We start from the raw sequence: 14,637 nt of genomic DNA on the forward strand, positions 1-14,637 counted from the left end.
TAAAAAAATAAACAAGCTGAAACTTACATTTTGTCATTTGAAAGTATCTTTAAAAAAGCAAATTAGGCAAATATCCAAGCAAAAAATTAAATAAAAATACAAATGTTGTATGATTTAAAATTCATCAATTAAAACTTGATATGTACTGTCCCTCCTATTATCTAATAATGGGGATCCCTGACCTTGTAGCTGGAGCTTTTGAGCACAAGGTAACCCTTTTCGATGAGGTCAAGCGTGAGCTTCAGGTAGAGGTAGGAGCCACGGCTCAGGCTTTTTAGATGAGCGCTAAGTTTGGTGAAGGCAGCATTGTCCAGTTTGCCGTTGAGCGCCACATTGTTTTGGATCTCCTGGCTGGAATGCAGCCGGTGCAAGATGTAGCTCTGCAGGTCTGAGTCAATTGCATCACTCTCTTCCAACCGATCCAGAGAGATCCGGTGAAACGGTAATGGATGAGTCACATCCTGAGATAGAGAAAAACAGGAATGACAGAGAGAGATTGAGAAAGAGACAAAAGGAGATAGAGAGAGAAAGAGGGAGGAATGCAGAAATTTAAAATAAACATAAGTTGTTAAGTGTACAAAAGAAGGAAAGAAGAATGGGAAGAAGAATAAAGGAAGGAAGGAAACAAAAGGAAGGAAGAAGGAAAGCATGGAAAAAGGAAGGAAAGAAGGATGGATGGAAGGAAGAAAGGAAGGAGGTAAAGAAAGGAAGGAACAATAGAAGGAAGGTAGAATAAAAAGAAGCAAATGAGGTAGATAAAAAAGGGAGTAAGGAGGGAAAAATAATAAATGGAAAGAAGAAAGGAAAGAAATAAGGAAGGGAGGAGGAAAGGAAGAAGGAAGGATGGTTTAAGGAAGCAAGCAAACGAGGAAGATTAAAGGAAGAAAGGAAGCAAGGAATAATGAAAAGCAAGCAAACAAAGAAGATTAAAAGGAATTAAGGAAATAAGTAAGGAAGGAAGGAAGGAGGATGAAGGAAGGAAGATTTAAGGAAGCAAGAAAACGAGATTTAAAAGAAGGAAGGAAAGAAAGAAGGAAGGAAGAATAAAAGGAGCCAGGCATTGAAAAATGAAGAAAAGAACAACAGAAGGAAGGAAGAAAGGAAGGAGGATGAAGGAAGGAAGGTTTAAGGAAGCAAGAATACAAGGACGATTTCAAATAAGGAAGGAAGAATAAATGGAAGCAAGGAAGACAGGAAGGAAGGAAAGAATGAAATAATAAGGAAGGAAGGAAATAAGGAAGGAAGGAAGAAAGTTTAAGGAAGCAAGAAAATGAAGAAAGATTTAAAAGGAAGGAAGAATAAAAGGAGGCAAGCATGGAAAAAGGAAGAAAGGAACAATAGAATGAAGGAAGGAAGAATAAAAAGAAGCAGCAAATGAGGAAGATTAAAATGAAGGAAGGAAGGAAGGAAGGAAACAAGGAAGTAAGCAAACATGAAAGAATTAAAGGAATAAAGGAAGGAAGGAATAAAGACAGGAAGGAATGAAAGAAAGAAGAAAGGATGAAGGAAGAGTAAAGGAAGCAAGCAAACAAGGAAAATAAAAAGGAAGGAAGGATGATTAAAAGGAATGAAGGAAACAACATCTTATAACTGTTCTATGAAGGGTGTTAAATGACTAAGGAATTGCAGAGTCAAATAAAGGTTATGACAGACAGACACATAGACAGATACCTGCAGCATTGTTCTGACAGTGACCACCAATTTGAGCCAGGGAGGGAAGCGCTCAATAGTTTTACACAGGAAGGAAACGATGGTTTCCCCGTAGTCCGGTTTATGGAACTCTGCTTCATTCAAACCATCGATCAAGATGATTAGATTCTCCTCACACGCGAGCTTCCTCTCTGCAAATATGGTACTTTTTAAATATTGCATGTACTGTAAGTCAGTATGTGTGTATATTTGAGGTATGTTTCCTTACCTCTATGCAGGATCTCCAGTGGCTCCAGCAGACCCCTGCGGAATGCATTAAAGGGGTCCTGGACGCAGGCGCGTAGGCTGAGCGTGCTCTGAAGGTGCGGCTGACGCAGCAGCAGTTCTCGGTAGGCCTGCATCTGAGGAGCCCTACACAACAATGCTGCCACGTTGTGCACAAACTCAGGGACTAGGCAGGTGTACGCATTATCCGCCTGACAGTAATGGTAAGCCACCACCTACAGAAGAGAGACGAGGAGTTAGGGGTTATGTTTTTGCATCCGTCTGCGCTGTTTTGGGATTGTTTTTCTAAGAAAACAAGTGCTAGAAGTGTTTAACCATTGTGACGTGTATTGTTGCTCTTTCTTTGTCGTGTGTCACGAGTGCAAAGTTTTTAAGATGACGTTTCAAGTTAAAAGAACTTGTGCCTCATCTAGCTTTTTTTTAACGCAAGAACACGTTCTGTGTTTTAATCACCCCCTCAAAGAGTGCTTTCAGAGTACCTGCATAAATTAGGTTAAGAGCCTTTACTTTAAGCCAGCTTGAAATCAACATAATAAGATTGTGGTTTTGGTTATCAACAGTTAATGCAAATTTTGGCATTCAGCTGACACTTTCATCCAAAGCGACCTACAGCAAATATATTCCCAGCAGCATTAGTATATGGTTCCCATTTGGTTCTAGGAACATTCGATTTAGTTTTATTTTCATAACCATAAAGACTTATGGTCCCAAAACATCACAGGGAGGTTTTTGTGTGACAACCTAATAAGAACTTATACAGAACATTCTCTAATGGTTATTTTTAGGTTTTATTTTTAATTCATATTTTTCATCATTTCATTATTTTATATTTGATTATTTTTTAATAAACACTGCATAGAAGTTATTGACACACAACAATGACTAACACCTAAGGTTTAGTCTCTTCCTCAAGGGAACAGTTTTAATATTTTAGTATCTATTGGTTTAAACCTGTGGGGTTTGAAACATTAACCTGTTGCCAGCCCAGAACTTTGACCACTATGCTTTGGCTACACCATCCCAATGACACTAAAAAAGTGCTCACAATCAATCGTGCTATTAATCACTGAGCTAAATTACAAAGAACAAAACTATGTACAGTATGATGTATTATAAGCACACCAGGCACATATGTTACGATAAATATGTTTCATATACTGTTCACACTTCAGAGAAAACATTGAACTGAGTAAGGTGCACAGTACATCTAAATAATGCAGGTTTAGCAAAAAGCACAACAACATTTCTATTCTCTAAGATTTAGTGAAGGAACCGCTGAATATTAAAACTAAAGAAAGACTGAAAGTTCAGAAGTTTCAATTCTATGAAGGGGTTTCTTTAATGCATAAACTATTATGGAGATTATGTGCATCAATGGCCTTATTCCAATCCTTTAAGACTGCTGCTTCTCTGACTTCCCACTTCATAAAGCAGTGTGTGTGTGTGTGTGTGTCAAAAGCATGCAATCATTTACAATGCAGAGCACTGAGTATATCTGACGGCTGTGCTGAGAGACTCTGCAGATATAAATATTTGATAAGGCAACAGAGCCGAGAGAAAAGGGAAAAGATAGAGCAAGAAATAGCCAGAGGAGTAAATTAATAACAGAAAGCGGCAAAGAAAGAAAAAGGGAGACAGAGAAACAAATATAAATGGAGAAATAGAATGATGTGCTGGTCATATGCCAGTTTATTTTGTTGGCTTTAGTTGGCACCTGTGAGGCCAGCCTCCTGAGCACCTCCTCCTGGCGTCTCCGCATCTCTGGTGTGCCAGGGCAGCTGCTCCCCCCAACCAGAGTGCCGTGAGCAGACTGAGGCTGGCTGAGGGGCAATGTGTCCCCATCTGAGAAATAAAAGGAAAACCTGAATTTTCTCAAAATCTGAGACATACACAAGATATTATGCACATAAAACTGGTTTAAGTCAAACGTGAGACCACTAGTGAAAATGCTTCTATTTTGCATTTTTCTGATTTAACAGATTTCTTTTGTTATTATTAGCATATACATTTCACTGAAAAGATAAAGATTTAAAAAAAAAATACAATAAAATAAAAAAATAAAAATCGTATACCTTTTGGAAGACTTATATGTCTTACAAGTCGCATGGACTACTTTCATGATACTTTTCTAAGTCCTTTTTTAAGCTTTATAGAAAGAAACTATCCACTATTGAAAAGCTGTGATATTCACTGAGGGTGATTAATTCATTTTTGGGTGAACTATTCCTTTAATGACAGCATGCACTCGAGTAGACATGGACTCCACAAGTTTGTGCAAAACCTGATGATTTGAGAATGTTCCAAAGAGCATCTTGTATGCTTCTACGTAAGCAAGGAAATCTGACATTTGGTACTGATCAGATAAGAAGTTAACATGACATAATTTGATTCATCATCATAACTTTAATTTAAATTCTTTCAAAATCCTAAAGTTTTATGTTTTTAGATCCAGGTTTAAATAAAAAAAGTCACAGGTTTTTAATGTGGTCTCATACTTTTGGACCCCATTGTGTATTTTCTTTTTTAAAGGGGTCATAACATGTATTTTTTATTATTCCTTGAGGTTCACTTATAAGTAGAACTATTGGTTTTACAGATTAATTGGTGCCGATAATTGCTTTTTGGAACTATCGTTATCAGCAAAAAATCTATGCCGATAGTTTTATTTTTAATTCCTCATTTTTTTTAATTCCTCATAAATAAACCCCATCTGGTGAAATATATACACACACACAAACACACACACAACTCTTCATCTGCTGAATATATTGGCTATAAAAAGATTAATTTGGTAAATACTTACATACAGAGCGTTGTAACAGAGCCAAGTCTCTGTCATTTCAAAATAAGAGTCTCTGTGTGTTTCAGGCTTGTTTATAGTTAAAAAGTCCCAAGCAATGCACCAATTTTTTTCTGGTTATTATTGGAATTTTGGTTGTACAGTAAATTCCTTTTGACTTTATTCATTTTGGACTTGTTTAGCCTCAATGTCTGTTCCCTTCATAGTAAGGAAAGACAACAATTTTTTTTATCATTCTATAAATCGCTTAAAATATCGGTTATCAGCCTTTTCCACCACCTTAGTTAGAGGTATCGGCAAAATCCACTATCGGTCGACCTTTACTTATAATATTAGTAAGTTTTTTGCACACACACACACACACACACACACACACACACACACACACACACACACACACACACACACACAAAGTTATGTATTTGTAAAACATGATTATTTTCCACCCTCATTCTGACCCTCTGTCAGAAACACTCAGTTTTGGTGCTGCTTCTTTAAGAATTGACAGTACACCCACTGTTATGATTGGCTCTCTGCTCTTGACTGACCTGCAGTAGCTTACCTCTACTGGGCGGGTTATGGAAAAGATAAGGTAAAGCAGGCTTGATGTGTTGTTGAGGAGTCTACCACAGTGTGACATCACAACGTGGATAAAGTAGAGAATGAGTGGTTTGCCAGCTTCGTATCAACAAATGCTCTTTTTGCAGTGAGAAGGAAGTTTTGAGTTCTGAAACTGACTAAGTTTTTCTTGTACAATTACCTCTTTTATTTCAAACGATCACGGAAAATTTCTCCTTGACCTCTTTAAAGCTAACAATGGAATGGTAAGCCCAGTTTTCACGATCCAATCAATTACCATTGCATAAAATCTTGTCCCAACCTAAATATTTTCTTGCTGAAGATTTTGAAGATTTCAACATTAAATCAGCATTTAATAGACACAATTATGTGATTTCTTTTTAAATGAGTCCACTCACGTTTTGGTGATGCATGTGGGCTGTCAGAGGTGATCTGTCTCATACGATTACCATGGCAGCTCATAGCCACCAAGCGAGAGATGATGGCCGTTTTGCCGAAGCCCACGTTGCCGGCGATAACGACACCTTGATTTGCGGTGGGCTCACTGCTTCGAAGACACGTTTCAACTTCCTGGAACAGCCATTCTCGACCGGTGAAGACTGTGTCGGGTGTGAGACTGGGCACCTCGAAGAGAAGTGGCTTTAGGGCAATGTCCGCTGGGCGATATGGTGCGAAGCGCACTGCATCATGGAAAACATTAGAAAGTGGTGTAAATGAGATATACTGTATATAAACAACAGGTTTATCATTCTACATATACAGATATATATATCATTTCATAGACCTTTTATTAATGCACTGTTTTGTAAAACATCCAGAGCTTCAATCTACTGATAGTTTATTTAAAAGGTAAAAATCTCTTATGATTTCTCCTGCTCTGGTAATAGCTCTTGCTTTTGTTTTAGTCTTGATTGATCAAAACTTATTCAGGCAGATCAAAAACCTAGTATATTGAGGTAAATCTCAAAGACTTATCATAATTAGTAAGAACCATAATTACTTGAATCTGACTTGCAAATGCAATGGTGTCTGCTGAAAATACAATTTTAATATACAGTTTAACCAACTTTTAATGGAATAGTTAATCCAAAAATAAAAATTCTGTCATCATTTACTTACCTTCAAGTTGTTCCGAACCCATATGACTTACTTTCTTCTGTAGAACACAAAAAGAGATGTTAGCCAGAATTTTACCCTCAGTCACCATTCACTTTCATTGTATTGACAAAAAAAGGTGCAATGAAAGTGAAAAGTGACTAAGGGTAAAGAGTTCAGCTTAACATCTCCTTTTGTGTTCCACAGAAGAAAGAAAGTCATACAGGTTTGGAATAACAAGAGTAAGTAAATGATGACAGTGTTTCACATTTTGGGTGAACTATCCCTTTAAGAGTCCATTCACATGCAGTAACCATTCTAAACCAGTAAGGGGAGCTGCTTTTTCTGAAATAGGCATACAGTTGGCACTGGCACTAGCAGCTACAGATGGGGTGTCTTAACCCGTTAATGTAAAACAAAATACCACTGAAATAACAGATCACTCTCCATGCACCAAGAACAGGCACAGAGCTGTCGCTGAGCTGCTGCAATGGTTACAGTAAGCCACCACTGTGGATGCTTGTTGCTTTTGTGTTCAGATTATTATTTGTCAAAAATCATTACGACCACGCGTACAGCAATATATATATATTAATCATGAAGCCAAATCCTCCACATATGCTTGCAATCAATCATATAATAAGCCTAATAATATAAAGATCTTTAATATTAATTAAAACAATCCTCATAAAAATGTATATTCAGTCCTATAATCTTCATTATTCTTATATTAATCAAACACATTGAAATGTACACAGACAGTTGATAATGATTACTGATGATATTCACTGATATCACACTTGAAAGCATAATTTCAAAGCAGGTTGAGGATATTGGGAGGAAATCTTCGACATCATTAGTATAAATTATTCTAGATGGCTATGTAATAGATCAGTGTTCTGCAATAATCCTATAAACTAATGCTGCAACAAGTGTGATGGGCGATATTATTCCTGGATTATTTATCCCCACACTAGCATTCGGAATATTAATTAATTTGATAACATGTGAATAAATGATCTGTACATAGCATGAGTGGGCGGGGTTAGAGGGAGTACGTGACCTTCATCAGCTCATCTGCCAAGCAAGCTGCAGAAGCTACAGGAGCGTGAAGGACAGCGGAACAGTAAAACAGCTATAAAGAACAAAAGATAGGAAGGGTTGTAATAAAGAAATAGTGGGGAGGAAAATGGAAAAGCAAATAGAGTTCAACACAGCCCATATCTCTACCCATTTAAACATCTTTAACCGGTACCTCTAGGGTGGGGTCACTTCCTTTATTGTTTTCCACCATTAAGTATCATTATTACTGGTGGGAAGGCTCTTAATACCATCTGAGAGAGTATTATACTTGTACATGAAAGAACCTACTTGTAAATACACTTAAATGATGTCATAAGTGTTATTTAACCCTAGTTACTTCATACTAGAATTATTTTCTCGTAGTTGCATTCGTATTAGTCACGTCTGATGTAAGATTTGGGTATTACATCTCTAAAACAAGATGAATCACACAAAGCCTGTCAAGAACATGTCTGGGTCATATTTCACTCCAAAATCAAAAGAAAGAAAATATATTTGCTTAAAGAAAATGAAAGGAAAATGTTTTAGGACCATTAAAAGTTAATTTTTTTTCTTTTCTTTTTGCATTGCATTATTTACATTAAAATTAGGCACATAGCTATTTTATTTAAATAGTAAAGTATTTGATGTCCATGTGCTTTATCATCATCAAGATTTTAGCTTGTATGTATGAGGAAAAGTATATAGGCCTATTGTTGGTCCTAGTGACCTTTGTAAGTAAAGGTAAAAAAAAAAAAAAATGCTGTATTACAGTGATAAGAAACACTATTGAGAATAATGGTAATTATGAAAACTCAAAAGTACAACATTTGGATGCATTACGGCATAAAAATTTGGAGGCGAAATATGTTGCATACATTACATACACAGCAAAAAAATATTTTCTTATTGAGTATTTTTGTCCAATTTTCTGGTAAAAATGAGGGATGTGCATGAGTAATCGTTTAATCAAGTACTCGTTCAGCTTTAAATATTCGATCTTGCCATTACAACCAGTGTTGGGTGCAATCTGATTACAAAGTAATTAGTTACAGTAATCTATTTACTTTTAAAGTCATAAAGTAGTGTCATGCAGTTACTGACTTTAAATCAAGTTAATTACTTTTAAGTACATTACTTGGGTTACACATATTTCTAAAATTGTATTATTTATGTAGAATACATTTAAAATGTGAATTATGTTCATATGTATGTCTGTTTGTGTTTCTGGGAAAAGGGACAGGGACAGCAATGTTGAACAAGGAAATATTATATGTGACGATATTATATATGGTTTAATATGACGCTATTTGGAATTCATGGAAAACAAAAATACTTTCAGTGAAAATTGTTTTGGATAGTAAGTTAAAAGTAAATCAATTTGTAATGTAATTACTTTTTGTATGAAATAATCAGTAAAGTAATATGATTGTAATTTGTAGTGGATTACTATTTTTGAGTAACTTACCCAACACTGATTAGAACTCAATGCATTGGTTGGCACTGTGGATGCATGATGTTGGTAAAGGAATAGATCATCCAAAAAAAAAAATACTGTCATTATTTAAAGTGACTGTATTGCTTCAGAAGACTTGGAATGTACAGTATGTTTCTATGTGTGAGTGCAAATTTTTTTTTTTTTTGTTGTCATTTTTGAATCTAGATGTTGTTGTTTATGCATAGTGCTCATTTTTAAATAAGAGAAACAGGTTCAAAGGTTGAACATAAATTCTAAATTTCAAGTAATCAATTAATAATTTTCTTGTGTGTTATAGTACTCAACAACAAAATGCCCATCCTTAGTAAGTGTCTAACCATCCTTAAAACAATAAAAAATGACTTGAGAAGCAGAATGGCATGAGATATTAAGTCTTTGTTTTTACATAAATCTAACAAAATGTTATGGAGTTTATGCTTAAAGAAAAGACTTTGCCAGTGGGGTAAGAAAATACACTTGGAATCAAGTGTTTTTAATTTTTTATTTTTTTTATACATAAATATTTCTACATTTTGTTAGATTTTTCTGAAAACAAGATGAAATACCTTATGTTATTTTGCTTAAGTAAACGTACAGTATCTTGTTTAAATAATTGTTTTGATGTTTTTACTGGAAAACAAGACAGAAATATCATTTAGAAAAAGACTTTGCAGTGCATCCAATATGTTTGGATAAAAGCATCTGCATAAATGTTAAAATGCAATTTTTTATTTATTTTTTTGCTTTTGATTTTGGGGTGAAATAGCAGCATGACATGTTTTACTACAACAATGATGCAGTCTACCTCCATCTCTCCTTCATAAAGAAAAGAGAGAGAGAGAGAGAGAGAGAGAGAGAGAGAGAGATAAAGCAGCTCTCCACAGCACTCTCACACCCTGCATATGAGGCTCATTTAGGATGCATGGAGTCTTGACTGTGAGTTTTAGATAGCAGGCTGAGCTCTGACAGATGAGCCAGTGCTCATGCTAATAGGAAGTCAATACATCGATCTGGACAGGAGGCAGATTATGGTACGACTGCCCAAAGGGGAAACAGAGACAGAGAGAACAGTAGGACAAGGGGGGTGGAAGGGGTCCACAGAAGAGTTGTGGAGTGTTAAAGGTTGAGGGATGCAATTTTGGAGGTTACTATTAAAAGGGCCTATTCACACTCCCTGCAACATTTTATTAGGTTTTTTTTACTAATGAATAAAATTTTTATTGATGTTAAAATACTTTCGCCTATCTCAGCTTAATATTTGCAGGTTGACTCCCCCAAAAACTGTAAATACTGTGGAGCTTTCAGAACATTGCTCTGTTTGAGAATCCCGAACACCCCGACGTAGCAATACTGGTTCAACCGTTGCTGTGAGTTTGGAGCAGGACAATCTGTTTTTCTGACCTATGACCGACAGGGGGGCGCTAGTGGTGCAGAGATTACACACTTTACCACCTATAAGGTTTTGTGCAACAATAACGGTATTTTTTCACACTCTCACTGACCTTTAGAATTTAACAGCCTGATTCTGCTACTGTCTTTGCAGCTCTAAAAAACTAAAGAGTGGAAAAGAAAGGGAACCACTATAACACATGTACTAATAAGGGAAACAAAAAGAAACACCACACCTCTCATGTCCGCCTGTCCAGAGCGTCCAGAACTGGAGTTCTGACGTGGCATGCGCAAAGATGTGCGCAGAGGTGCCTGTCTTTGCTCATCAAGATACGCTAGATCCTCCAGGTGAGCTGAACTAGTGGCTGAGAGAGAGAGAGAGAGCGAGAGAGAGAGGTTTGTTAGAAGTTTGTTCGAATACTGAATTCTGACAAAATATCATTTAAACTCATGCCACCTACAGTACATGCATAATCAATTGAGAAAGAACAAAACAATAACAACTAAAATACAGTGAACTTTATTCATTTCCTCAGCACACCAGCCAAGTAAATAAAGTGCACCTATTAAATAAAGCAAAATGTTCTTTCATTTTTTTCTCTCACATTTCATTTTGCTTTAAATAAATCAACATTTGACAACTTTTTAAGCTGATATTAACAGCTTGAACTATAAAAATGTATTGGGTTAGTTTTTCAAATTTGATAAACAGAGTCGATTGTTCATTATAATATTTAACATAAAAAGTTAAAGATTAAAAAAAATACTTAGCAGTACCATGATACTATGTTCAACAAAAGCATTGTAATAATACTAGTAACACCAGAGTGTGGGGTGGCTGATGGACGATATAATGCAAATATACATACATATGCATACAATATAGAGTGGTAAGAAAAATTATGTGAACCCTTTGGAATGAGCTGTTTTATTTATTTATTTATTTATTTTTTTAAATTTGCATTAATGGTCATAAAGTGTGATCTCATCTTCATCAAACTCACAAGTATAGACAAAAACAATATGCTTAAGCTAACAACACACAAACAATTATAATCTTTCCTGTCTTTATTGAACACATCCCATTAAAAATTCACAGTGCTGTGGAAAATGTAAGTGAACCCTTGGATTTAATCAATCCTCCTTTGGCAGCAATAACCTCAACCAAGCATTTCCGGTAGCTGCGGATTAGACCTGCACAATGTTCCGAAGGAATTTTGGACCATTCTTCCTTATAGAACTGCTTCAGCTCAGCCATATTCTTAGGATGTCTGGTGTGAATGGCTCTCCTGAAGTCATTCCACAGCCACTCTATTGGGTTAAGGTCTGGGCTCTGACTTGGCTACCCCAAAAGGTGGATTTTCTTTTTTTTTAAAGCCATTCTGTAATAGATTTACTTTGATGTTTAGAGTCATTGTCATGCGGCATTACCCAACTTCTACTGAGCTTCAGCTGGCAAACAGCCACCCTGACATTATAATGTAGGATATCTTGATAAACTTGGGAATATATTTTCCCCTCCCTCGATGATGGCAAGTGGTCCAGGCCCCGAAGCAGCCTGCAATCATGATACTCCAATGTACTTCACCGTTGGGATGATGTTTTCATGTTGGTATGCGGTGCTCTTTTTATGCCATACGTAGTGCTGCGTGTTCTTCCCCAACAATTCAACCTTAGTTTCATTAGTCCACAAAACATTTTCTTAGTAGCATTGTTTAGTGACAAGGTGGTCTTTGGCAAACTTCAGGCATGCAGCAATGTTTTTGTTGGAAAGCAGCGCCTTCCTTCGTGGTGTCCTGCCAAGGACACCATGCTCGTTTAATATTTTCCGTATAGTAGACTCATGCACAGATTTTAACCAGTTCCAATGATTCCTTCAAGTCTTTAGCTGTCACTATAGGGTGATCAATTCTTGATCATATACATTCCGAGATCTCTTTTTTGCGATGCATGGTCCACGTCATCAGATGCTTCTTGTGAATAGCAACCTCAAAATGTTTGAGTACTTTTTATAAGTCAAAGTAGCTTTAACCTACAACTCCAATCTTGTTTCATTAATTGGATGCGAGGTTTGCCAACTCCTTACTGAATGCGCTATTCACAATCAGCCATTATTAATTTATTGCGCAAGTGCAAGTGTCAATTACAAGGGATTACTGAGATATAGCAAATAATATTCAGCTAGTCATGTGATCTCAATGCTTATTAGCTTCCCTGAGCATGTGTGCAGGCTTGTTTTACTTTGCTAATGAGGAAGAAGGGGAGGACCATGAGAGGAAAGTTAATGGTGGCTTGCTACATGAAAATAGTAAGAACACACTGTTCTGAACACAGTGGGTGGTCACTGATTGCCTAAAAGCAGCTGGATAGAAGCTGAAACTGTTCAAACACAGAGTTAGCATTAGCTAACATTATTGTTTCACCATGTTAGCATAAACACTAGGGCTGAATGGCCACCAGTAATGTAAGGTGCCATGTGGTTGGCTTGAACCACACACTGTGGGGAAAGTATTTTGTTTTCTTTTGATGTGTTTAATCTAAGACCCATCGTCTTCTCTACTACACCAAAATAACACCTTTAATTTACTGCAATTGTTGTTTCTACTGTAAAATCATGATAAATCATTATGGGAACTCTTTGAAACAGTGCAAACAGCTTTCACAATCTTGGCTATTTTGTTTAATTTCTTTTGATTATGACAGTCATGGCTAATACAAAGCTACCACACTTTTATTGCAATAACAACTAGATTTTTACATTTTCTAGAGAAAATGGTATTGGGAGCATGCCTGTGTAAAACTTGCTTTGATGACACTATGGTGTTCTGGGTGGCTGCTAGGGCAATATGCAGTTTTTAAGATGTTCAGAGTAATTTTGGTACATTGCTATGCGGTTGCTAGGGTGTTCTGGGTGGTTGTTAGGGCAATATGCATTTTTTAAGCTGTTCAGTGTGTTTTTGGTACATTGTTATTTGGTTGCTAGGGTGTTCTTTATGTTTGCTAGGGCAATATGCGGTTTTTAATGTGTTCAGAGTGTTTTTGGTGCATTGCTATGTGGTTGCTAGGGTGTTTCTGTGTGTTTGCTAGGACAATATGTGCTTTATAGGTGTTCAGAGTGTTTTTGGTGCTTTGCTGTGTGGTTGCTAAGGTGTCCTGAATGTAATTGGTGCATTGCAATGTGGTTGCTAGGGTGTTCTGGATGGTTGGCAGGGAACTGTAAAGCAGTTTTTCCTAAGGTGTTCAGAGTGTTTTTAGTGTGTTGGTATGTGGTTACTAGGGCATTGATATTAAGTTTCTTAGGTGTTCTGAGTGTTTTTGGTGTATTTACTATATGGTTGCTAGGGTGTTCTGGGTGGTTGCCAGGGCATTGTTCTGCAGTTTCTAAGGTGTTCAGTGTGTTTTTGGTGTGTTGCTATGTGGTTGCTAGGGTACTGCTATACAGCTTCTTAGGTGTTATGTGTGTTTTTGGTGTGTTGTTATGTGGTTGCCAGGGTGTTCTGGGTGGTTACCAGGGCACTGCTATGAGGTTTTTAATGTGTTCTAAATGTTTGCATGTTGCTATGTGGTTGCAAGGGTGTTCTGGATGGTTGCTAGGGCATTGCTATGTGGTTTCTAAGATGTTCTGGATGTTTTTAGTGCATTGCTTTGTGGTTGCTAGGGTGTTCTGAGTGGTTGCCAGGGCATTGTTATGCAATTTCTAAGGTGTTCTGAGTGTTTTTGGTGTGTTACTATGTGGTTGCTAGGGCATTGCTATGCAGTTTCTTAGGTGTTCTGAGTGTTTTTGGTGCGTTGCTAAGTGGTTGCTAGGGTGTTCTGGGTGGTTACCAGGGCACTGCTATGGGGTATTTAATGTGTTCTAAATGATTTTGTCGTGTTGCTATGTGGTTGCAAGGGTGTTCTGGATGGTTGCTAAGGCATTGCTATGTGGTTTCTAAAATGTTCTGGATGTTTTTAGTGCATTGCTTTGTGGTTGCTTGGGTGTTCTGAGTGGTTGCCAGGGCATTGTTATGCAATTTCTAAGGTGTTCTGAGTGTTTTTGGTGTGTTACTATGTGGTTGCTAGGGCATTGTTATGCAATTTCTAAGGTGTTCTGAGTGTTTTTGGTGCATTGCTAAGTGGTTGCTAGGGTGGTCTGGGTGGTTACCAGGGCATTGCTATGTGGTTTCTAAGGTGCATGGAGTATTTTTATTGTTTTGCTTTGTGGTTGCTAGGGCATTGCTATGTGGTTTCTAAGGTGTTCTGTGTATTTTTATTGCTTTGTGGTAGCTAGGGTGCTTTGTGTGGTTGCCAGGGAATTGTA

At 37.0% G+C, this 14,637-nt stretch overlaps 1 protein-coding gene across 3 annotated transcripts in view; it reads right to left on the reverse strand.

Annotated features, from left to right (window-relative positions):
* LOC127452221 (protein TANC2-like) overlaps positions 1 to 14,637 on the reverse strand; it is a 225,377-nt gene that overhangs the window by 20,258 nt on the left and 190,482 nt on the right. For all 3 annotated transcript variants that reach the window (XM_051717561.1, XM_051717562.1, XM_051717563.1), the window contains 6 exons: positions 10,574 to 10,702; positions 5,713 to 5,994; positions 3,650 to 3,777; positions 1,919 to 2,150; positions 1,672 to 1,841; positions 183 to 461 (listed from right to left, as the gene is read on the reverse strand). In XM_051717561.1, coding sequence (XP_051573521.1) covers positions 183 to 461; positions 1,672 to 1,841; positions 1,919 to 2,150; positions 3,650 to 3,777; positions 5,713 to 5,994; positions 10,574 to 10,702 — 1,220 coding nt within the window. The remainder of the gene's footprint in view (positions 1 to 182; positions 462 to 1,671; positions 1,842 to 1,918; positions 2,151 to 3,649; positions 3,778 to 5,712; positions 5,995 to 10,573; positions 10,703 to 14,637) is intronic.

The sequence above is a fragment of the Myxocyprinus asiaticus genome, chromosome 14, assembly GCF_019703515.2.
Source record: "Myxocyprinus asiaticus isolate MX2 ecotype Aquarium Trade chromosome 14, UBuf_Myxa_2, whole genome shotgun sequence".
NCBI classification, from domain to species: Eukaryota; Metazoa; Chordata; class Actinopteri; order Cypriniformes; family Catostomidae; genus Myxocyprinus; species Myxocyprinus asiaticus.